Source organism: Micromys minutus (genome assembly GCF_963924665.1).
Source record: "Micromys minutus genome assembly, chromosome: 10".
NCBI classification, from domain to species: Eukaryota; Metazoa; Chordata; class Mammalia; order Rodentia; family Muridae; genus Micromys; species Micromys minutus.
Window position 1 is genome coordinate 29,714,903 of NC_137979.1, and position 22,357 is coordinate 29,737,259.

The 22,357-nt window shown below is 48.7% G+C and overlaps 1 protein-coding gene across 2 annotated transcripts; it reads right to left on the minus strand.

Moving 5' to 3' along the window:
* Positions 1–761: 761 nt before the first annotated feature.
* On the minus strand, positions 762–21,208 carry LGALS9 (galectin 9). 2 transcript variants are annotated; one of them, XM_080922581.1, is made up of 11 exons: positions 20,972–21,208; positions 14,329–14,417; positions 10,474–10,675; positions 8,675–8,785; positions 7,148–7,243; positions 5,572–5,607; positions 4,988–5,038; positions 4,443–4,484; positions 3,528–3,616; positions 3,219–3,381; positions 762–1,354 (listed from the first exon to the last, which is right to left on the minus strand). In XM_080922581.1, exons 1-11 carry the CDS (start codon positions 21,008–21,010, stop codon positions 1,208–1,210), a joined length of 1,065 nt encoding a protein of 354 aa, XP_080778707.1. In that variant the 5' UTR covers positions 21,011–21,208; the 3' UTR covers positions 762–1,207. The 2 variants fall into 2 exon arrangements, with proteins under 2 accessions (XP_080778707.1, XP_080778706.1); XM_080922580.1 differs by lacking the exon at positions 7,148–7,243 and having other exon boundaries at positions 20,972–21,202.
* Between the last annotated feature and the right edge of the window lie 1,149 nt (positions 21,209–22,357).

Genomic DNA, 22,357 nt, shown 5'->3' on the forward strand with positions numbered 1-22,357 from the left:
CAAACACACCACATATATACATACACATCACACATACATACACACCCTATACAGCATACACATATATACAACACATACAAATACACCACATACACATACATACATATCACACATACATACACACCCTATACACCACACACACACACACACACACACACACACACACACACACACCACAGACATACACAGACTCTGGCTGCTTTTTCTCTCACTTGTGTTTTGTGAGACAAGGTCACACTGTGTAACCTGAGATAGTCTCAAACTTGCCATCCTCCTGCCTCAGCCTGCCAGGTGAGCTACTGACCAGCTCCCTGGTGTTGCTGATGCTGATGGTCTGAGGTCTCCACTCTGGTTCCTGAGGGATGGGAGCCTCAACGAGTTAGCAGCATTTGGGGGTCTCTCATATGGCAGGTCCTCACCACCAACCTCTCTACTGGAGAGCCCACAGTGAGCCAGCTCCTCCTGACCCCATTAGCTCACCTCCCACCCAGCACAAGTTGCCAAGGCTCCCACAGCCTCTTCCTAGCACCTCCTCCACCTCAGGAGCATGAGGTTGTTCCCTGGTTTACACGGAGGCAGGCATTCTTCTCAGAGAGCCTGGGCCTCAGTCTGCACTCAGTTATAACAGCACCTTGTGAGGTCTGGGAGGAAGGACCCTTGTAAGCAGGTGTGGGCACAGTCCTGTCTTTGCCCGTTCCCTTTGGTATGTTCCAGAATGTTTCCAGACTCATTCAATAACCCAGCCGTTTCACTTGTGTGTGTAGACAAGCAATTCTTAATTCTTTATTTTGTGGACACTGGGCAAGAATGGGGAAAAGTTAATACAGATATTCTGGGTCAGTTGCAGGCCAGTGGGATGACATCAGGGTGTCTCTCTCGGAGGAATGAAAAGCAGGAGGGGTAAAGGGAAAGGACCGGAGAGGGGGTAAGGATCAGAGAAAGGGGCAAACCCAGGGAAGTCACTTTCCTCAGTATATAATTAGCTTGGGAGCAATGGCTGGGACTCTGGGCTGACAGCCATATGCCACACAGCCCAGGACACCCCCTTTGTGGAGGGGAATGAATTGGGAATTTCACATTCCTGAAACTCCTGTCAGTGAGGCTCTCTTTTGATGGTGGGATTTGGGGAGCCAAGGCTGAGACAGGGGAGAGATGACAAGATATAGACAGGGTGCCCCAGCCCTCATCCCTAGGCCAGAGACCTTGCCTAGGTCTGCACATGGGTCAGCTGGATATCACCCGCCACTTCTAGACTGTTGATAGCTGGCAAGTTCTTCAGGCGGTGGTAATATTCACACATGTGTTGACCATTCACGGCCACCTTGAAGCAGTGACCTTCACATAAGATCCATACCTGGGCAGAGAGACACCACAACAGGGCATCTGAGAACCCAGACTGTCTCCTCTTCCCCAGGCTCTTTCCTTCCTTAGAAGCAAGTCCCAAACCTGGCTTCTAGACAGCCTGGATGGTCTGTCTTTCACTAAACAACAGCATTCTCTTTGTCTAGTCCATTTGCACAAGCTGTTCCCAGGTCTGGGTTTCCATCCCCTCCAGCGACCTTCCATGCCTCTCTCACCTCCCAATTCCCACCATCTACCCAGACCATGTCCCCAACCCCACCTTGCTCTCCGGATGAACCCCAAACCATGAGTGACAGAAGTTGGCTCAGGCCATCTGTGACTCCAGTGTTCCATGCCTGGTCTCCACCAAGTCATTTTCAATGAGACAACTGACACAAACGTTAAAGCTTCGAGACCCATGGCCACCGCTAACACTATCATATCTCACTGTTTGAGGACCAGGCCGACACTCACGTCCAAAGTGTGCTGCAGACTTCACCATGTTCCGCCCTTCCACTCTATAAGATTCTGTTTTATTAGGTCTGTGTTCTCATGAAACTAAAGTCCAAGCTCAGGGGGCTTGTAGAGTTGGCTCAGCAGCTAGGAGTACTGGCTGCTCTTGCAGATGACCTGGGTTCAGTTCCCAGCACCCACGTAGCAGCTCACAACTGTCCATAATTCTAGTTCCACAGGATCTGATGCCTTCTTCTGAGAGCCTCAGGCATGCATACGGTCAACATCCATGCTGAAAACACGAATGCATTAAAAAAAAAAAAAAAAAGCCAGGCAAGCTGCATGTCTGTAATTAATCCAGCACCTGAGAGGCAGGAGGATCAGGCGTTCAAGGCCAGCCTTGAATATACAGCAAGTGCGAGACAAGCCTGGGCTACATGTCTCAATCACAATAACAAAGCGCCAGTTGGTTTTAGGAAATTTAGCTCTATGCTGTAAGTCTTATGGCAGGGAATGTTGCCATTACATTTCCAAATGATGGCTGAACATTGCCCCGGGGGCAGGTCTCTGTGTTGATGTTTTTTTCTTATTTAATCTCATTGCATAATTTGATGTTGTAACCAGAGTGGGTAAGGTCTGCTCAGGGTATAGGGCTTCCAAACTGCAGATCTGCTCCAGCCCGTCCTCCTTGGTAACACGTGACTGATTAAGCAAATGAGCGAATAGCAGTTTACTCTTGGCTTTGATCGGCACAAACTGGGTGTGTGACCTCATGCAAGTGACCCATCCTTGTGAGTTTATCAGCTCTTCTATAGAAGGCAGGAACAGCCAAGCCCCACAGTGCAAGGCTGTACGCTGCCTATTCAGGAAGCCAAGGCAGCATCAAAAGTTCAAGGTCTGCCGGGGCAACAGAGTGGGTTCAAGACTAACCTTATGAAGACCCTGTCTCAATAGAAGGAAAGAAAGAAAAGAAGGAAGAAAACAAAGGAAGAAAAGGCAAGGCTGGGAAGTGGGCATAGTGGCTCAGGCTTGTAATCCCAGCACTTGGCATCCTGAGACCTGTAATCCCAGCAAGGTAGATAGATCACCTGAGCTCAAGGCCAGACACCATACAGAGTGAGTTGTGGGTAAGCCTGGGCTAAAGTGAGTCCCTGACTAAAACTAACAAACAAACAAACAATTGAACAAGGGCTGGAGATGTAGCTCAGTGCTGTTGTGTTTGCCTAGCATAGCATAAAGCTGTCTGTCAGTCCCCAGAACAGGGGGAAGTGGGCATAGCAAATACACACTCTTACTTCAGCAGGGACACTACTCACGAAATAATACCAACTTGTACAACATTCTCTCTTCTTTGGGGTGCAGCTTTCATATCTCAGGCATCTGCCTGTATCCTGTCAGCCTCCCTTTGCACCCCAGTATCTTACTGAGAAGTTCTGGCCACGGCTGAAGGGCATTCTCCCAGGCAGATTGCGCTCTTCGGGTCCCCAGGAGCCGTTGATCTGAGTGTTTCGGACCACAGCCTTCTCATTGAAACGGGGGTTCAGGTGGAAAGCAATGTCACCCCCAGAGCGAAGGTTGATATGAAACCTGGAATGAACAGTTCACATAGACCCTGTTTGGCTACTGAGCTCTGGGCTCAGCCCCTACCTATCACCCCACATTGCTCAGAGCCATGGGCTGGCCAGAACAACTCTGGGAGTCTCTGTTCTAGGAGCCCCGGGGGCCTGTCTTACCTGTTAGCATCTGGCAATACATTGCCTGATATGATGATAGACTTAGATGGGTAAAGCCCATTTGGGATGGTGGTGAAGAAAGGTATAGTCTGTTAGGAAGGTGAGAACAGAGTATCTTTAGCTGGGCTGCAGCAACGACTCAGCACAAGTGTCTAAGGACTCCAAAGCCTGGCCCATGAGTCCTGCATCTTCTGGAAGGAACCCAGGTCCCTTTCCTTGGTTCATTAAATGTCAAAACAAAGCAAACCTTCCAGCGTTTCCCAAAATACACTTCAACTATAATGAGGGGAACAATTGTCAGGGCACAAATGGCTTGTTGATGTGTTGGGGTTTGAATGAGAATGCCCCTCTCCTACCACCCAGAGGGTCAACTATTTGAATTGTTGGTTCCCTCACCCTTCGTTGATGGAACTGTTTGGGAAGGATTGGGAGGTGTGGTCTTGTTGGAGAAAATGTGTCCCTGGGGATAAGCTTTGAGGTTTCAAATGACCTGTACCATTCCCAGTCTCCTCTACCCCTCCACCCCTGCCTCCTACAAAATGTCTCAGCTACAGTGCCAGTTCTACGCCTGCCCATTTGCTGCCATGCTCCCTGCCACGATGATCATAGACTTTTAAGGCCCAAATTAAACTCTTCCTTCTGTAAGTTGCTTTGGTCACGGTGTTTTATCACAGCGATAGAAAAGGAACTAAGGCAGGTCTACGATTTTCTCAGGCTGAAGGGACCATTTTAAAGTTGAAAGCAATTTTTTAACTGTCTACTAATGGATATTTACATGGATATTTGAACTGTGTACCTGGATTTTCAGAACCTTCATTGGTCATGTAAGCCAGAGAATTGTCCCACAAAGCCGCCCTTCACCTCTCCCCTGCTAACAGCAGCCAAAGCTCCAGCCCTCCACAGGTAACCACTTACATAGGCTGGGGTGGGGTATGCCATAGGAGGTATTCCAGGGGTCTGTGGAAGAGACACAAGTGACAGACATTTCAAAGGAACCCCAAGATCCAGCCCTCCAGGCCTCCCATCCCTCTTCTCTGTCACACCAGCATTCATGGAACTTCCTGCCGTTTTCCTAGACCCCATAATGGTCACATGCCTTTTAGCCATTTCCCATGTGTCCCCATCAATTCAGGGTTCCCCACCTGCACTGTGTTGGAGGAAGGACAGATAGACTGCCTGTCAGTGACTTGGTAGGGGGTTGAGCGTAAGAAGCAAACTAGGGTCTGGAGTCTCCACACTCCAGCCTGAGCAACTGGAGAGCCAGAGTGTCTGCCAGTTATCTTTCTATAAAACTGTTTCTGAGTCTCTGCTGTCCCAAGGAGCGCTTGGGCCGCTCCTCTTCTTAGAAGGGGCTTTCTCTGTGTCTTTCCTTTGGTTCCAACACTGTGACTCTAGGGGATTCTTCTTTTGACTAAAGGAGAGTGGGGGAGCTGTAAGATAACCAAAGATTTTAGACTTACGGAGAACATCTGAAGAGGGGCGCTGTGAACAGTGTGGATGAAAGTTTGAGCCTGGGAAAAAGAAATGGGTTCTCACCGTCATGAGGACTGCCACCAGAGGGCGCTGCGCAATATCCACCCATAAGCCTGAAGACTAACCAGATGCCCATCTACACTAGGGGTGGGGAGGAGCATCTCTCTGGTGGAGGGGAAGATAATGGCTTAGAGTTCTGCCCACCAGTGTGTCAGTGCTGGGATTACAGCTATGCACCTCCACCGTGCACTGTTTATGGGGTGCTGAGGATCAAACTCAGGGCTTGGAGTGTGATACTGAGGAACACTCCACTCGCAACAGAATTCATTCACACACACACACACACACACACACACACACACACACACACACACACACCGGCACTGTTCTCTATTTGATCAGAACCAGCCAAGCACACCTGTGGCCCCCTCCCACCAACATCCCTGAGGCCTGGTGGGTGTGTAGTCTTGTCTACCCTTTTGGGGGATGCTGAGCCTCCTCCCTTTAACCCACAGCAAGAGCCATAAAGAAGAGATTCTTGAAAAAAACCACAAAAGGGCAGAGGACTTACCATGGGTGCCTGGTGGGCAGGCTGAAAGCTCTGATTCTGGAAATGATCAAAGAGGAGGGTTATCTCCCGGGGTCACGTGGGGTGAGAGGTCAGGTGAGAGGTGACCTCGAACCTCAGGTGTGGTTCTTGTGGTCATTTTCACCTCCTTCCTGAGCCTATTGCACCCAAACTCTAGCCCTCGAAAGGGGGCACAGGGGTATCAGGACTGTCCCTGGCCCCCTGAGAGAGGACTCAACCTCCCTGACCACATCATTTCACAGAAGTAAGTGCAACATTCCCAGCTCCCCACTTTGTTAGCATTTAGCTTTGTGGTGTGCTTTCTGAGGAGGGACAGCATCCTTGACCCCTATCCCCCTGGTGAGGTCTGAGGCTCAGAAAGGTTAAGCAACTTGCCCGGGCTGGCCCAGGCACTGAGTCAGAAGATCCCAAATGAAACCTAGCCAAGTGATATTGTACCACAGCCGATATCCTCCCAAGCCAGGGTCGAGGTTGGGCTACTCTGCAATGGCTTCCAGACACCCTGCCAGACCAAGAGTGAGTATGACAGAAGGCAGATACCATTGTGGGCCATCATGAACAACAACTGCCTGAGTGACCACAGGCCTGCTGGCCTTTCCTCCCTACCCCTCCCCCACCACCACCTCAGCACATCCTCACTCCTTTGTTAGCTTCCTATTCTCCCTGACTATGTGGGGAAAAAAATCCATATTATGAGTTCCTATGGCATGTCAGCAAGTGAGGGGCTAGAAATACATAATAAACAAAAAAAGCCATGGTGCCAGTCTTCCAGGATTCTTGGGCATGGAGAAGGCACACGCGCACAGGACGCTATGACACACACAGCACAGACAAGTGCCAAGTCCACGTTAACAGGAGGTGGGTCGGAAAAAAATCCTTGAGTGCTGTTTAGACAAAGAATTATAGTGCAATTATTAGTTTGCCAAGGGCAAGGGGAACAGAAGGGATAGCCTGTGCAAAAAAGAGGTGGCCAGAGAGGGCTGTGAGTGAACTGTGGAGCTGGTGTGACCGAGCAGAGGTAGGGAGTGAGCTGGAGTCAGATGAGACAGGGTTCTGTGTGTCTTATGAGGGGATCTGAGCCTGTATTTATTTATCACTTCGCTTCGGTTTGATTTGCTTTGCTTTAGATAGAATCTCGCATAGTCCAAGCTGAGGGGGATTTTGAACTTCTGATCCTTCCAGGTTCTGTCCCCAAAGTACTAACATGATAAAGTATCTACGAGGCTTTGCACTGTTTAGAAAAACATTTGGCCCTAACCCTAACGGGAGAATGTGGGATGGAATGGGCTAGGTGAGATCATTGTACAGTGGTAAAAGGAACCAAGCCACTATTGACACATGTGAGGAGCTACCACAGGCTAGACCCAAGAGTGGCCTTGGGGAGAGAGAGAGAGGTGCTTAGAAGAACAGAGCCAGGAGGGTCACAATTCTGGGCAGTCAGTGAATGCAGAGGACCCTGGGTTGGTTTGCCGGGGTTGGAAGGTTCCTGGCTAACTTGTGGGTTGGACCTGCCTCTGAGCTCTATCCTTTGAACCTACTGGCTGAACTTTTAACTCACTTTCTGTTTGCGCCCCTTGGGGTTCCATGGGAACTGGACTGGCTGAGAGAATTGCACTGTGGAGAAGACAGGCTGGACAGGGGCTGTAGAGGAGTTCTGTTAAAACAAAAGCATGTCTGGGTGACAGGAAGCAGGAGGCACTGCCAGAGCAAGGCCAGGCAAAAAGTAAAGGCTAGCTCGGCCAGGCAAACAGCAAGACTGGCTCAGGACCCAGAGGAATGACACCAGAAAGGGTTAGGTTGGCATGAGCAAGGTCAGTGTGCTCCTTTATTCCCTCCGTCCTGCTTCCGCTCCTGCAGGAAGGGTCAGGAAACAGCAGGTTTAAGCATGGGATGAGAGGGAAAGGGAATGATTTCTCCACAGTATTGCTAGATGGTTATTTAGTTATTTCCTGTGTTTGGTATTTTTGTGACAGTCTCACATAGCCCAGGCTAGTCTTAAACTCACTATGTAGGAGAGGAGCAGAATGACCTCGAACTCCTAACTCCTCTGCCGTTGGAGCCGTAGACCTGAGATGCTATACCCAGCTGGACTTCCAGATCTTGGTAGCAAATCAAAAAATTCTTAAACAATACCTTTAATTCCAGCACTCAGAAGGCAGAGGCAGGAGGAGCTCTGTGACTTCGAGGCTAGCCTGGTCTACATAGCGAGCTCTCCAAACAGCCAGGACTGCATAGAAAAACCCTGTCTCCATTGTTTTGGCTTTTTCTTTTTAAACACAGATGAATGTGGTTTGTAATCTCAAGCATTAAAAAGGCTGGAGGCAGAGGATTACATGGTAGAGCCAATCTGGGTTACACAGAATTCAAGGCCAGTCTGAGATGTATAGTTAAAAAAAAAATAAGTTCAGAATTAGGTGTGGTGTTACACATCTGTCTATAATCACGACACTGGGGAGACTGAGAGAGGAGGATGGACACAAGCTCATGAGACACTGTCACAAAATAAACCAATAATTTGTTTTCTGAGCTGAGCCCGGTAGCATACATCTGTAATCCTAGCACTCAAGAGGCCGAAGAAGAAGAATCATAAACTAGAGGCCAGCCTGGGTGATGAAATGAGATTCTGCAAAACAGACAAACAAAAAACAAAACAAAAAAACCTACACACACACACACACACAAATTTTGTGTGTGTTGGTTTGATTTTCGATGTGTTGTTTTGTTTGTTTTTAATACAGAGGTCAAACAGACCCAGGCTGGACTCCAGGAGCCATGTTGTACCCTCTGATTTGGAGTCCATTTGGTTCCCTAAGCACAAGCTCTTTTCGAACTCCCTGGTCCCACAACAGACCATTGCAGAGAAGGAGGGTCTTGGACATATTCACCAAGGCAGATTGTTCATCACAGAGAAATCAGTGCCAAAAGGGACAGAGAGACAGACAATGGGCAGACAGACACCGAATCAGCAAACCAGGGCAGCTCCAAAGCTACCTAGGAAAGACGCTTGCTGGTACCCTGTTGAGTGGGCACAAGCCCAACTGGTCACTGTCCTCTAACCCTGGGACAGGTGCCAGCCTTTCCTGACCTTGAAGGTGATGAAGGACAGCTGCAAGCAGCCTGAGACAGCGATGGTGTCCACGAGGTGATAGGGTACTCGGTGCGGGTACTGCGTAAAGAAGCTCTTGTTCACCATCACCTGGGGGAAGAGAGGCATTGTGGGAGGAATGCCAGGCCAGACCACACCTGAGCTTTCCTCTCAGAAAAACAGGATCTGCCCCTTACACCCAGGAACATCGTTTGCAGCGCCGCGCCAAGGACAGACTGTGTGAACCGCTGCAGTCAGACCCGCTGTCCTCTGGGCTCCAGTTTCTGGCTGGCATTCACTTATTTAGTCCAGGCTTCCTGTTGCTTTTTTGAATACTTTTGGAGTTATTTTATTTCACATGTGTAGGTGTTTTTCCTGCGTGTATGTATATGCCCTACACGCATGCCTGTGGTTCCATAAAAAGGTGTTGATTCCCTTAGAACTGGAGTTACAGGCGGTTGTGACTTGCCGGATGGGTGCAGGAAACTGAACCCCTGGACCTTTGCAAGAGCATCCAGTGCCCTTAACCACTGAGCCATCTCTCCAGCCCCTGGGTTTAGCTTTTCAAACTTGGTTCGTGTCAGGTAATTTTTTTTTTTTATGTTGCTAAAACAGGGTCTCATGTAGCTCAGGCTAGCCTCAAACTTGCTATGTAGCTAAGGATGATCTTGAACTACTTGATCTGTCTGCTTCCACCACCCAAACGAGGGGAATGTGGGCATGTACCACTAAGCCTAGTTTTTGCAGTAGCATGATCAAATCCAGAGCTTTGTGCATGTTAGGCAAGCACTCTCCCGAGAGAACTGTATCCCAGACCTCACCTGGGGTGATAGTTACGTGTGTATCGGATGCTTACGGGCAGCAGAAGAAAGACAAGCTCAGGTTGTGCTTGGCAGACACAGGAACCCCAGCATCCCACAGACAAGCTCAGGAAAGGCTCACACACCCCACCCCGGTCCAGAGACAGTGCCTGACCTGTGAGGACACTTCGCCTTTAGCAGAACCTGAAGAAACCTGTTAAGTCTGGGGGTGTAGCTCAGGGGCAGAGCACTTGCCTAGCATGCGGAGGGCTAGGTGTGACCCCCAGACCAGAGGAAGCAGATGTTACTAGGGACTTGCCATTGAGGAATGGAGTTCACTTGGATTTTGGGTCAAGTGAGGCTGTCTGCACAAGAGGCCCCACCTTGCTTTTGACAGTTGTTAGCTGGGGGAGGGGAAGCCATATCTTTCCAGTGCTGTAACCAGCCTAAACCCACAATCCATAAAACACCCCCACACCCACGAACACAAAAGTAACTGTAAGAAAATCTAGTGGGTGATGGGAGGGTAGGAGGGGGAACTGGAAATAAAATAAAAGTAGGAGGGGGAACTGGAAAGACAAGGATTCCAGAAGGAGTGGGAAGGGGTGGGGGGGATAAGATTCGGGATGGGGAGTGCACGCCCAAAGCACATTCTATAGGAGTATGATATTATCAAAGACAAAAATACAGGGTTTTTTGTTGTTGTTGTTTTTTTTTTTTTTTTTTTTTTTTTTTTTTGGTGGTGGTGGTTGTAGCTGTTGCTTGTTGTTTTGTTCTTAAGATACGTGGGGGCCTCAAAGCAACATGGTGACAGACTGAGGCCTTATTTTCTAAGGAATAAAAGCAAGAGGCGCATCTGCAGATTGCAGGCTGGAGTCTGTAAGGCAGAAGGCAAAGGTCACTTCTGTGTAGTGGCTCAGCTGAGACCTGACCTCATTGAATGTGGTTTAAATGTGGTTCACCCAGGGAGCAGGTTGGGGGAAGGATTCCCCCACTCACCTTGAAATCTGACCTCTGCACCAGGAAGCAAAGCTCAAAGGGCATCCCCTTCTGGAAGGGCATCTGCATCTTCCTTTCCTCAGGTCCCCACTGTCCATTCTGCTTCGTGTTGCAAACCACATACCCTCCTTCCTCGAACCGAGGATTGAAGTGGAAGGCAATGTCATTCCCACTGAAGCCGCTCTGGAAGTTCACCGCAATCCTAAGGCAGAGAAAGGAACCCCCTGAAACATGGCTTACTGCCAGGGTGGGGCAGAGCCTCTGACCGCCTGATTTTTAGCACGTTTTGGGTTCATCTAGTTCAGATCTGATACATTTTGTGCCATTGCTGCATTTTTGCCTTTCCTGGGCTCCTTTCTTAAAAAGTAAAGTAGGCAATTAGTAAGGAAAAACAACCAAAAAAAAAAAAAAAAAAAAAAAAAAAAAAAGCCATGCATCTTTCGCCACAGATTTGGACCACATGAAACAGAGAAATCTAGCTAGGGCCAGGCTCGACCTTGGCGTGCCGACATGCTGTGCTCACAAGGTGCTAAGCAGACTTCTGGGGAGAAGTGTCATCAGTTCCTGTCTCACTCAGCTGTGCACTGTGTGTGCACCTCCATTGTTATAGTTGGTTTCAGCTGTTGCCACATCTGGGAAGGAGGAACCTCAACTGGGGAATTGCCTCCAAGGATTCCCCTAGGAACCAGTCTATGGGGTGTTTTTTCATTGCGGATTGATGCAGGAGGGCCCAGCCCACTGTGGGTGGTGCAAGCCAGCCAGTGCACAGCATCCTTCTGTGGTCTCTGCATCAGTTCCTGCCCTGGCTCCTTTCAGTGACATAACTTAAATGCTAAATAAACCCTTTCCTGGCCTAGTTGCTTCTGGTCAGAGTGCTTTATCACAGTAACAGAGAGGCCCATCCTCCGGGTGGGAGTTCGCTGTGAAGCTGGACAAAAGCCTGTGGCTGGAGGGTCTTAGACCCTAGTGGGGAAGATAATTCTGCTTAGCTGAGTGGATACAGTGTGCACATAGAGATACCTCTCTATTCATGCCTATTATACTTTTATTAGTTAGATTAATTATTCGTTAATTAAGTATACAGTAATTATTCGGTCAAGAGAAGCTTCTCTTTGCGGTGGGCATGGGTAAACTGCAGAAAACCTGACAGCTACAGGGACGTAAATAGTAAAAAACAGATAATGAGACACATAAGCACAGTGGAACATCTTTATCACCCCCACCAAAGTTCAGAGACTATGTCAGGAGAGAGGACAGAGAGACTGAGGGGACAATGCCAGGAAGGGGCGAGCGCTGTGGAACACTTCTCTTCCAGGTGGAACCTACCCACTGCACTTCTGAACTCGGAGCAGCTACGGTTAACAAGACCTACTCAAGACTGGGCCAGACAGCGTGCTGTCTGGTGGGGGGAGGGGTTCTCCACACCTCACCCTTCCCTGGGGGTTTTCAGGCAGTTACTGTTGGATGGGGAAGGCAAGGAATATTTTCCTTCAGTGGCATTGTCATATCACCTAAGTGTTCATGTTCCTGTAAGCACACTGTTACTCATGCACATGGAGGGAGGGGAGCTTGGTGAAACCCACTGGGTCTCACACACACACACACACACACACACACACACACACGGGGGGGGGGGAGTTGCTAGTTTCGAAGGGTGAGGGGTTCAGCAGGAGTGGGAGGGAACAAAAGAGGGTAATGGGGCAAATATGATCAAAATACATTATACACATGTGTGAAAATGTCACCAAGTAATATATGCTAATAAAAACATTCCAAAAATTGAAAGCAAGAGAAAAAAAAAGAAGGTTGTTTTAGAAATTAATTTCAATTGATATCAAAGATAACCATTAAGAATTTTTCCCATTGGGGGCTGCAGAGCCGAGGACCTCAGTTTCCTTCCTAGCACTCACATAATGGCTCACAGCCACCTGTCACTCCAGTCCCAGATGATCCAAAGGCCTCTTCTGACCTTCACAGGCAACAGGCACATGTGTAATATACAGGCACACATGCAGGCAAACACTCATATACATAAAATAAACATTTAAAGTATTTATTAAAGAATAGTGTTTATCAGGAAAGTTCTTTGCACTCATAGACAGTGTTTTGAAGTAGGCACTGTCAAAAGCAGCCCAAAACCTGCTCAGTGGGGAAAGGAAAAAGAACAAATTCAGAACATGTGAGGTGGCTCACTAGGTAAAGACACGTGCAGTCAAGCCTGACTCCCCAGGTTCGAACCCTGGGCTCCTCATGATGGCAGGAAATAAGTGACTCCTATAAGTTGTCCTCTGATATCACACATATGCCATGGCAAAAGTGAACACACACACACACACACACACACACAACTCAAAATTCATATGAAATTGCTCTTCAGGCAGGAAAAACTCTCACAGCTGAGTTCGGTCCCCACAGAGGGACCGTTGTGCTCTCTGAGACATTGGGTACAGAAGTCTAGCTTAGATTCTCATCCCAGTTCCAGTGTCTCTGTATGACCCTTGAACCACACTAACTTTGTAAGTTCCCCTTTTACCCACAGTGGAAAAATCCCATTCTTGTCACTTTCCTGGGAGGAAGCCTCTTCCTGATGGTCACTTTTGAAGTACAGCTGGAGCTCCATGTCACAGCCAGCTTGGATTTGAGATCCAAGTTCAGCCCTGAGACTCTCCTCCCAGGTGCCTCAAAGCTCGGTCTTTCCTTTCCTGAACTAACATGGCTGGTGCCCGCTTATCTATGCACTCTGGGCTCCATAGCCCTTACATAGCCTCTGTCACCTGCACCCCACACAGTACCCCTCACATTATCCCTGCACAGTACCAGCCACACTCAGAGGCAGCCCTGGACAGACATCCCATCAAGCTCCTCTTACATGGGAAAGCCTGTTCGAGTTTTCTGATGGAAGATGTGTTCTGGAACAGTCTAGGCAGCAGGATGCTGACAAAGTCCTCAATGGCTGATACCTTAGACATCGGGACCTATAAGGAGCTACCGTGGCCCTGAGGCAGGGTCTGTCCCAGCTGGTCATATGTTTGGTCATATGTTTGGGAGGCTTGAGCAAACACAAGGTTGCCTTAGTCCTTTTTTTTTTTGAGACAGGTCTCATGTATCCCAGTCTGGCCTCAAACTTGATTCGTATCTGAGGATGAACTTGAACTCCTAATCTTCCTGCTTCTGCCTTCTGGGTCTGATATGATGATTATGTGCTACCACACCTGCTTTGGTTTCTGGTTCCTGTCCTGCTGTTCCAAGCCCCACCCTCCACCCCGTCCTTGAGTTTGAGCCTAGGACTTTCATGTTAGGCAAGCATTCTAATAACCCAGCTATAGCACTGGCCCCTTTATTTGTCTTTCGTCAGACAATGCTGCTTTTCAAATTCCCCAGGGTGTATTTCTGCTTTGGTGCATTGTAGCTTCTTCTGTCTTGTGCTTGAGAACATTCCCAGGTGCTTTGCCACCCCAGCCCTCCTTTTATTTTTTTTATTTTGAGAAAGAGTCTTGATAAGTTTGCCTAGGCTCTCCTTGAACTTATTCAGTAGCCCAGGATGGCCTTGAATTTGAGATCCTCCTGCCTTAGCCTTCCTCAGAGCCGAACTCATAGACCCACCAGAAGCTTACTTTTGTTTTTAAAGATAGGATATCATGCACCCCAGGTTAGTCTCAAATTCCTTTTTAGCTGAGTTTGGCTTTGGATTTCTTTTGTTGGTTTCCAGACAGGGTCTTGCTACGTATCTCTGGCTGTCTGGTGAGTCTGTCCATGGTGCCAGGGTGGCAGGAGATATGGGCAGGGCCAGCCCTCCATACCTAGCAGCTCCACAGTTGCTGAGGCTAGGGATTAAAATCAATGCCCTCCACATACCTATTTGCAAAAGTGTTGATGGTCCCCTGCAGGGTGATCTGAAGGCCCTCCTGCAGTCCTCCTTGGATTATTCCGGTAAAGGGGATGACCTGCAGAGGGGAAACAGAGATATCAGTTGGCTGAAACTTGCCTGGTGTGACGGAACCCAGTTAGGGCCGGGGAGGGTATGGCCACCAAGGAGCTAGAATCCCAGCCACACAGACCTTAGGATCCCCCACAGAAGCCGGCCCAATCCAGTTGGTTACACAGTCCTTCTGAAACTATCAGAAGGCTAGCCGGTTTCGGTTTCTGAAGCTTGACCGGCAACTGACCTCAAGCCCCTTCCTTCCACAGTCTGTAGGGAGTGACAGCTATAGAAGCCACCAGGAGGAAACAGCATGCAAATGGCCTGGAAGGTAAGGAACTAGAATGGTGGTGAGGGCAGGGTCCATGCAGCCTTTGAAAACGTAGTCTCTGCCTCAGTTTCTTCCTTTGTAAATGGAGGCAAACCATCTCACCTGGACTCAGCTCCTCCACAAGGCTGTCACCCCTCGGCCCTGACTCATCTTGCCGCATCCTCTCAGACCCAAATCCCCAAACTGGTGACTTGGCATCTTCCTGTATTTCCTTTCCTACCAAGGGTGGTTCTGCTGCCTGCCAGGACTGGCTCCTGGTTGATTATCCTATCACCCCAGGGTGTTTAGGGGGCTTTTCTGACACCTCCTTTGGGCCAACACCCTATGTAAATTTAATGCTGTAGGAGCCCGGAAGGTGCTGGAGTTGAATGATGTGGACAAGCAGGGACTGGTACAGATCACCTCACACTGTTTATCTGGCAGAGTAATATATCCACTCGTTCTCATGGGTTGTCACCATCCGGACCCAGTGTGGAGGCAAACACAAGAGACAGCTTAGCATCCTGGTACCCTGTTTGGTTTGGGGTTATGCACACTCCAACCCTTTTAATAATTCACTAGGTGGCCTCCTTCCTTCCCTTACTATGCACATATGTGTGTGCATGTGTACAGACAATACAGCTAGAGACCTCAGCTGCACCAGGCTACACCACTCCCACATCCGAGCAATAATGTGAACTTTCCTGCCCCTGGTAACAAGTAAACCCAGACAGCTCCTAATTAAATATGTCCTCCGATGTGTTCAGGTAGGAAGGAGAGAAGGGTTCAATCTAGTCTGGACTGGTTTGGGTGTATCTGCAATGGAGCAAAGTCTGAAAGGGAGACTCATTGACCACTCCAGTGCCTCAGCATGAGGGAGGGACACACACGGTAGGACAAATGAAAGTATAAACACACAGTAGGACAAATGAAAGTATAAACCAAACTATCAAAACAGAGAACCGCTTAAACCAGGCTCCTTAGTAACCAGTCCCTCCTTCTCTTGAATCCTGAAGAAGGAAGATGCTGCGAGCCAAGGAATCTTATTGAAAGGTTGCCAAGAACTTTGAAACACTGACCGTAAGGTAGGTGAGCTGCCAAACTTTCACAAGAACGAAACTCTGAGCCATGAGGATGATTTTATGTTTGAATTCTGTGCTCAGAATGCCTTAAAAATGTAAAGGATTCTTGTCGGGTGTGATTCTACACCTGTGATCTCAGCCTTGGAAAGGGGATGCAGGAAGCCCTAGGTTCAAATTTATTTAATGTTAAAAACACATCCTGTATTGCAGAGATACGGGAGAGAATGTTTTCAGTGTAATGTGTCAGGCGTTGCCCAAGGTCGGAAAGGAAACTAGGCGGAGGTATAAGAGAGCAAGCAAGATAGGTCCTGGGATGGCTGGCCATTTAAGGCACTTAAGGCAAGCTCCAATTAAGCTGTCACCTGACAGTCCGAAGACACTCACCTACCACATTTAACCTACTGGCTGTTGGAGGGCAAACGCTGGACCAGTTGAGGGATCTGCCACACCTTACATCCTATCTAGGACCAAAACTGCTAGCATGTGTCAGTTCTAAAGGCAGGGAGAATACAGGATTGGCTTCCTAGACGTGGCCTATGGCCATTGAGAGCATTTACTGATCCTTCGTCCTAAGCAAAGAGGCCCCCTCAGCAATAAGTTCGGATACCTCTTCATTCTAAAGTTAGACTCCTCTTCTAAACCCAGGACTGCCCCCTAACCTCACCTTCCACGATAAAGTCTAGCGATTTAAGGAACTTCCTGTCTTTGTTCTGTGTTGCTGTTGGATCTCCATGTTCCTTCCAGCTTCTCCTGTTGTTAATGGCTGGCATTATTAAGGAATTTGATCCTATCGATACCCCCACCCCCATTCTCCCTCTTATTCTAACCATCACTGCGTTCTGGCCTTTATCCTTGTTGTTTGCCTGTGCAGAACCTATGGAAGCCTGTAATGGCTCCCTAGACGCTCCAGACCCATTGGACTGACCTTACTGTGACCATTTCCGGGAAGTGCCTTCTCACATCTCATGCTGGCTCTGTCACTGAGTGTGTCAGCTTGCCTGTGTCTGAGTTCCTGTGTTTACACCCTCACCCCCACCCCCATGCCTGTGGGATGCAGGAGACCAGTCAGCCTGAGGGAACTGTGGACTGGCCTGTGGGACATGTGTTATTGTTGTTTTGTTTCTGTGATTAAACCCAGGGTCTCAAACTTGCTAGACAAGAACACTTCCTGTGTCCCTAGCCTGACAAGAGATGGTCGGTCTGGAGGGGCAGGAGAAACGAGAGCACAGCCTGCTCTTCCAGAGGACCCAAGTGCAGACCCCAGGAACCACACCCTAGAGCTCACTACTCCAGCACAAGGATCCAGAGCCCTCTTCTGGCCTCCTTGGGCACTATACACACATGGCATGCACTCACAAAGACACACACACACACAAACAAAAATCAAAATCAATCTTTTTAAAAATAAGAAAAGAAACTTCCTCCTCTCGCCTGAAATTACCCTTACAACGTTTGCTTGCAGCTGAAGACTTGATACTTAACCCTCCTGCACTCCTTGAAGACCACAAGCCGTGAAGATCAGGAAGCATGTGTGTGACAGTTGTGGGGTCATATGTGTGCACAGAAAGTGTGAAAAATAGACAACCTCACCCAGCCCAGACACACTGTAGCTGAAGATGACCCTTGAACCTCCTATGTTTTGAGAGAGCCAATGCGTCCCACCATCCCCCGCTTAGATTTTAGTATCTTAAATGGCGTGCCTACATTCTGAGATGGATTATTTTAACATGAGCAAATTTTAAAAGCAAAACACAAGAATAGCAGAAAGATGGGAAAAGACCTAAAAGTCCACTAAAAGGAAAATGTCAATATATAATACCGGAAGCAAGTGTGTTATTGTTGTTGTTTTGCTTTGTGTTTGTGATGCTAGGGATTAAACTTGCTAGAAAAGCACACTTCCTTGTATCTCTAGATACATACAATAAATAGTGCTATTTATATAGGATGGGTTCAGTGTAGAAAGGATGGAAGTGGGAATGCTGGAAGGCACCACCTGTGGTCATTTATTCACTTCTGTGTGGTTGAGGAGCTCAGAAGACAGCACGCAGAAGTCATTTCTCTCCTACCACCCCGTGGGCTCCAGGTCTCCAAGTTCAGTGGCAAGAGCTCTCACCTACCGAGCCAGAGTGAGGTCATTTGTATAGAAAGTAGGAGGGGCTATTTGTACTTGGTTACTAATTCATAGATAAAGTATCTCTGGAGAAACTATACAGGGCCGAGAGACTTTGGGAAGGTCTGTGTGGCATGCCTCACCCTTCCCTCACCCCCAGCAAAGGCCCAGAACCTGGGACTATGTGGACTCAAGTGATTAAAGGGGCTTCAAGGACAGGCTGAAGTCCCTGGGCGTGCTGAGATTGCTGAATTGCCCAGGCCAGCCTTACAAATTCACCAGGATCTTTATAAGAAGGGGGGTCAGGAGGTGGGGCTCTGAAATAGACGGAAGAGAGGAGAGCTGTTCTGGTGAGAAGCATCAGTAGATAAATGCACTCGTAACCAAGCTGGATGATGTAAGTTAGACCCTCGGGACCCAAGCAGTGGATGGACAAGTTTGCCTCCCAAAGTTATTCTCTGACCTCTGTCACTTACCCATACAACAAACAAGTAAACAAATAAAAACAAACAAATATATTTTGCTTAAAAGAAGCAAGAGCTGCCGCTGCTGGGCTTGGGATGGCATTTTCTACTGGGCATTGAAACCAAGGCTTTTGCACGTGCTGAGCCAACAACGCTAAATCACAACCCTAGAACTGGAACTTTCGTTGTTATCACTTCTGCCCTCCCTGATCAGTGGCAGAACAAGGTGAGGAGTTAAACGTGGGGACCACGTGGAACTCAGATCTTCGATGAGAGTCAGAAAGGCAGCTCGACAGAAAACAACGGAGCCAGCATCTGCTTCCTGCTGCTCCTTGGAGATGGTGCTGTTTTCTTTTTCTCAGGTTTGAAGATCCCATAGGTCTTGGCTCTCACCTTCTTGTTCTAGTCTGGACCCTGGGCAAGTCAGTCATCTACGTATGCCCTAGTCCCTGCTGAGGGCAGCAATGGCAGCCTGAAAAATTTCTGGGAAGATGAGGCAGGATGCTAACCCAACAGGAAGTACCTGGTTTAGGGGATTGTGCAACTGAAGAAGAACACACTCTCTTCCCTTGCCAGACTGTCTTCTACCCAGAGGCTAAGGTCTTTTGCTTCCCTTTGCTGTTGGGCCATGCAGAAGACAGAGCCTACAGCCAGAGTGTGGTCAGCTCAGTGGTCTACTGGGGCAAACAGTCCAGGCACCAGCATTGTCTGACATACTTTCAAGCCAGAAGGCCCAACCGTCCCAGAAGTTCAAAGACCCTGACAATTCCTAAAGCATCCTAACAGCCTTGGTCTTACTGCCTTTGTGGATGATGAAACGAAAGCGCAGAAAATTAAGTAACTTGCCTGAAGCTATTCAGCTGGTTGCCGACAAACCTGGGGTTTGAACAGTATTACCAGTGTTCTCAGCCATAGGTGATGTAGGCTCCCTTTCATGAGGAAGCACATAAATGGCCTTGGTCTCTGGGTTACCGGGGTCACACAAGAGGGCCATCCTGACGGCTCCTCCTTTTTCTGGACCCCCATGGGAGTGAGTAACCAAGCCTGGCCCTGACATTGCCCTTAGGCCATGACAACTCTGTTCCTCAGTGGGACAGAAGTCATGAGTTTTGTATACTGTCAGCTTTTCAGTGGACATGTGGCCCACAGCTGCAGAAGTCAGGGAGTGACTGAGACCAGCCACATAAAAGAAACCGTGATCCCAGTGCTTGTGGGGAATGGGAACTGCACATGACCTCCATGTCTCCCACCAGGACCTGCTCAACCTCTTCTCTCCCCGTGGGAGGATTTCCCTTCATTGGGGTGGGGGGTATTTTAAAGACCAATTTTGTTGTATAACCCAGGCTAACCTTGAACTTGCTAAGCAATCCAGGCAGGCCTAAAGTGCACGGAGACCCTCTTGCTGGCCTCCCAAGTACTGAAAAGTCTACCTTCTAAATCCCAGTCCTTAGCCCTGCCTGGTGAGAAACCAGAGTGGGTATATCATGCCTCTGTGGCACATTCTGCCCTCAAAGGCCCCAAAGAGGCACTGGACAGCCCCTTCTAACTTTCCCATCTACCTTCTGCGCAGGTCCCAAGTCAGAAGCCTCACCAGTGTAGCTGAGGACACTGGCAACTTCCGGTAGACCCAAGCAAATTCCAGAGCCAAGCTAGAGTAGGCTGTAACTCTGGGCTCTGGCAAGCCAGCTTACCTAACAGCACCCTGCTGTCTCCCACCTGCACACACACACACACACACACACATACACACACACACACACACACACACTTTTAAGTAATCTTTTACCTATGATCTGTAAGGAAGCCCAAAAAACTCCCTGGTTCCCCTAGGCTGAACTTTGATGGAATGGTGCCTTGGTTTGTCACTGGCTACCTATAGACTGGACGGGTGTGTGTGAGAAGCCCGGGCAGCCCTTTGCACACTGAACTAAAAGACAGTTGACAGTCCTTACTTCCTTGCCCATCTCCGCACACTCTGGAGGTATTCTTAGGTGAATTCTGACATGGCCCTTGGAGGACAGACAGCTTCTTTTTCTGGACCCCCATGTTCCTACTCCCAAGACACCTCCATGTTCCAGGTACTGTTTAAACACCCACATGTACAATCTGCTTTCTCCTTACCGTAACCTCAGGAGACAGGCTCAAGTATAATTTCCATTTTACAGATGCAGTAGTTGAGGCCCAGAGAGGAGAAAGTACCGAGTATGACATCACCTAGTTTGTAAATGGCTGAACAGAGGTCCTCTATAAAGCAGATACTTTAAATGTCATGTGGATGTCTGACACCTGTCATTCCCCTACCCCAAGCCCACCTACATTGCCATATAAATAAACCATCTCCTTTCTAGATGCTACCAGGTAGCATGGAGAAGGCACATATTAATCCACTTCATAAATCATAGTGAGTGAAACCCTTGGATCCACAGAGGCACAGCAAGTCTAGCACGGGACAAGAGCTGCATCAGGACGACCTGGCCTGGCATGTCTGCCTCTTATACGCTGTCCCCAGGACACCCCTACTGCTATCTGTTTCCCCAAAGACCCAGAGCAACTTCCCCACATGTGGAAGTTTGCTTTTCCCCAATCACCCCACAACTGCACCCCACAACTCACTGGGTTCATGTATGCAGGCTGGGTGCTGGAGAAAGGCATCTTTTCTGTCTCGGGAACCAATGCTCTCTCGCTCACTCGCTGAACAGAACTCTGCACAGGGCGGGGCTGAGCAAGGAAACAGAAACCACAGCTATTTGGCGTTTACTCAGCGGGGAGGAGCCAGGAATCAGTGGCTAGAGGAAGTGTCTAGAGAAAAATAAAGGTGAAGGCAAGTCAGTCATCGATGTGAATGTCAGAGTGGAGGGCACTTGGTGGGAGGACACTGGGTGCTCCCCAAAATGCCTTGCCTTCCCCTTCCTGTGCTTTGCCCAGAAAACCAGTCACATGGCCAGCAGGAGTTTCTCAACAGCCTCAGCTGGAAGAGGTTATGCTTCTGAGCCTGTTTCATCACCCCACCAACAGAGCTGAGGCTTCACTTTCCACTGTGTGGGCATCCGTGGAAAAGACCCTCTTCGGTCCTTTGTGCAGGGAAAGTGACGCTCAGAAAGTCCAAGGGGCAGGTGGCATGATCAAGGTCACATAACTCCAGACGGGCACTCTAACATCTCTTCGGTGATTGGGCTTTGCAAGAAGTCTTTCTCCCTTGTATAAAATCTTAACCACGTAGAACTATTTTGCAAGAAACACACCACCACTAAGGTTGCTAATGTGGAATATGTGGGTGCCCTGTGAATGTATCTGTTCTCATTGTTTCTCCCCTCTTTTCCTTTGTTTGGGGGTAAGAAGAGGAAACATACTTCGGGCACAGTAGAATATCCCAAGTGACAAGGAAGGAGACTCAAGGAAATATTTGAAATAGTTTTCAATCCAGGCTGAATGGCACGTTATGAATTCCCAGCGTGTTGTCTACAACATACATACCTCTTCCCTTCCCCTTTCCTCCCTCCCTACTTCTTCCTCTTCCTCCCACACCTCCTCCTTCTCCTCTTCTTCATACAGAGCAGGCTGGCTTTGAACCCAGTATGTAGCCAAGGATGACTTTGAATTTCTGATCCTCCTGCCTCTACCTCTAAAGTGCTTGGATTAAAGATATGACTCACCTGCACTTGATGGTGCTGGGGTTCAGACCTAAGGCTTCCTACAAGCTAGACAAGCACCCCACTAACTGAGCTGTGTCCCCAGCCTGTTCCTGCCTAAAACCAAGACACAAAACCCAAAACCTGTCCTTGTGGTTTAGATTATGAGTTAAGGCAAGTATTCGGTGAAGCAAAGAATTGCAGGATAGGTTGGGGGTAAGGGTGGGAAGCCAGGACAGCAGACCCACCCGGACTCATTCAGGTCTTTGGCATTGCACTACTGCTAGTTAGGAGCAAACTTGCTGTGAGAAGCTGTGTCGTTATCTCCAGATAAACATGGCTGCAAACTTATTCCTACAGCATCAATGTT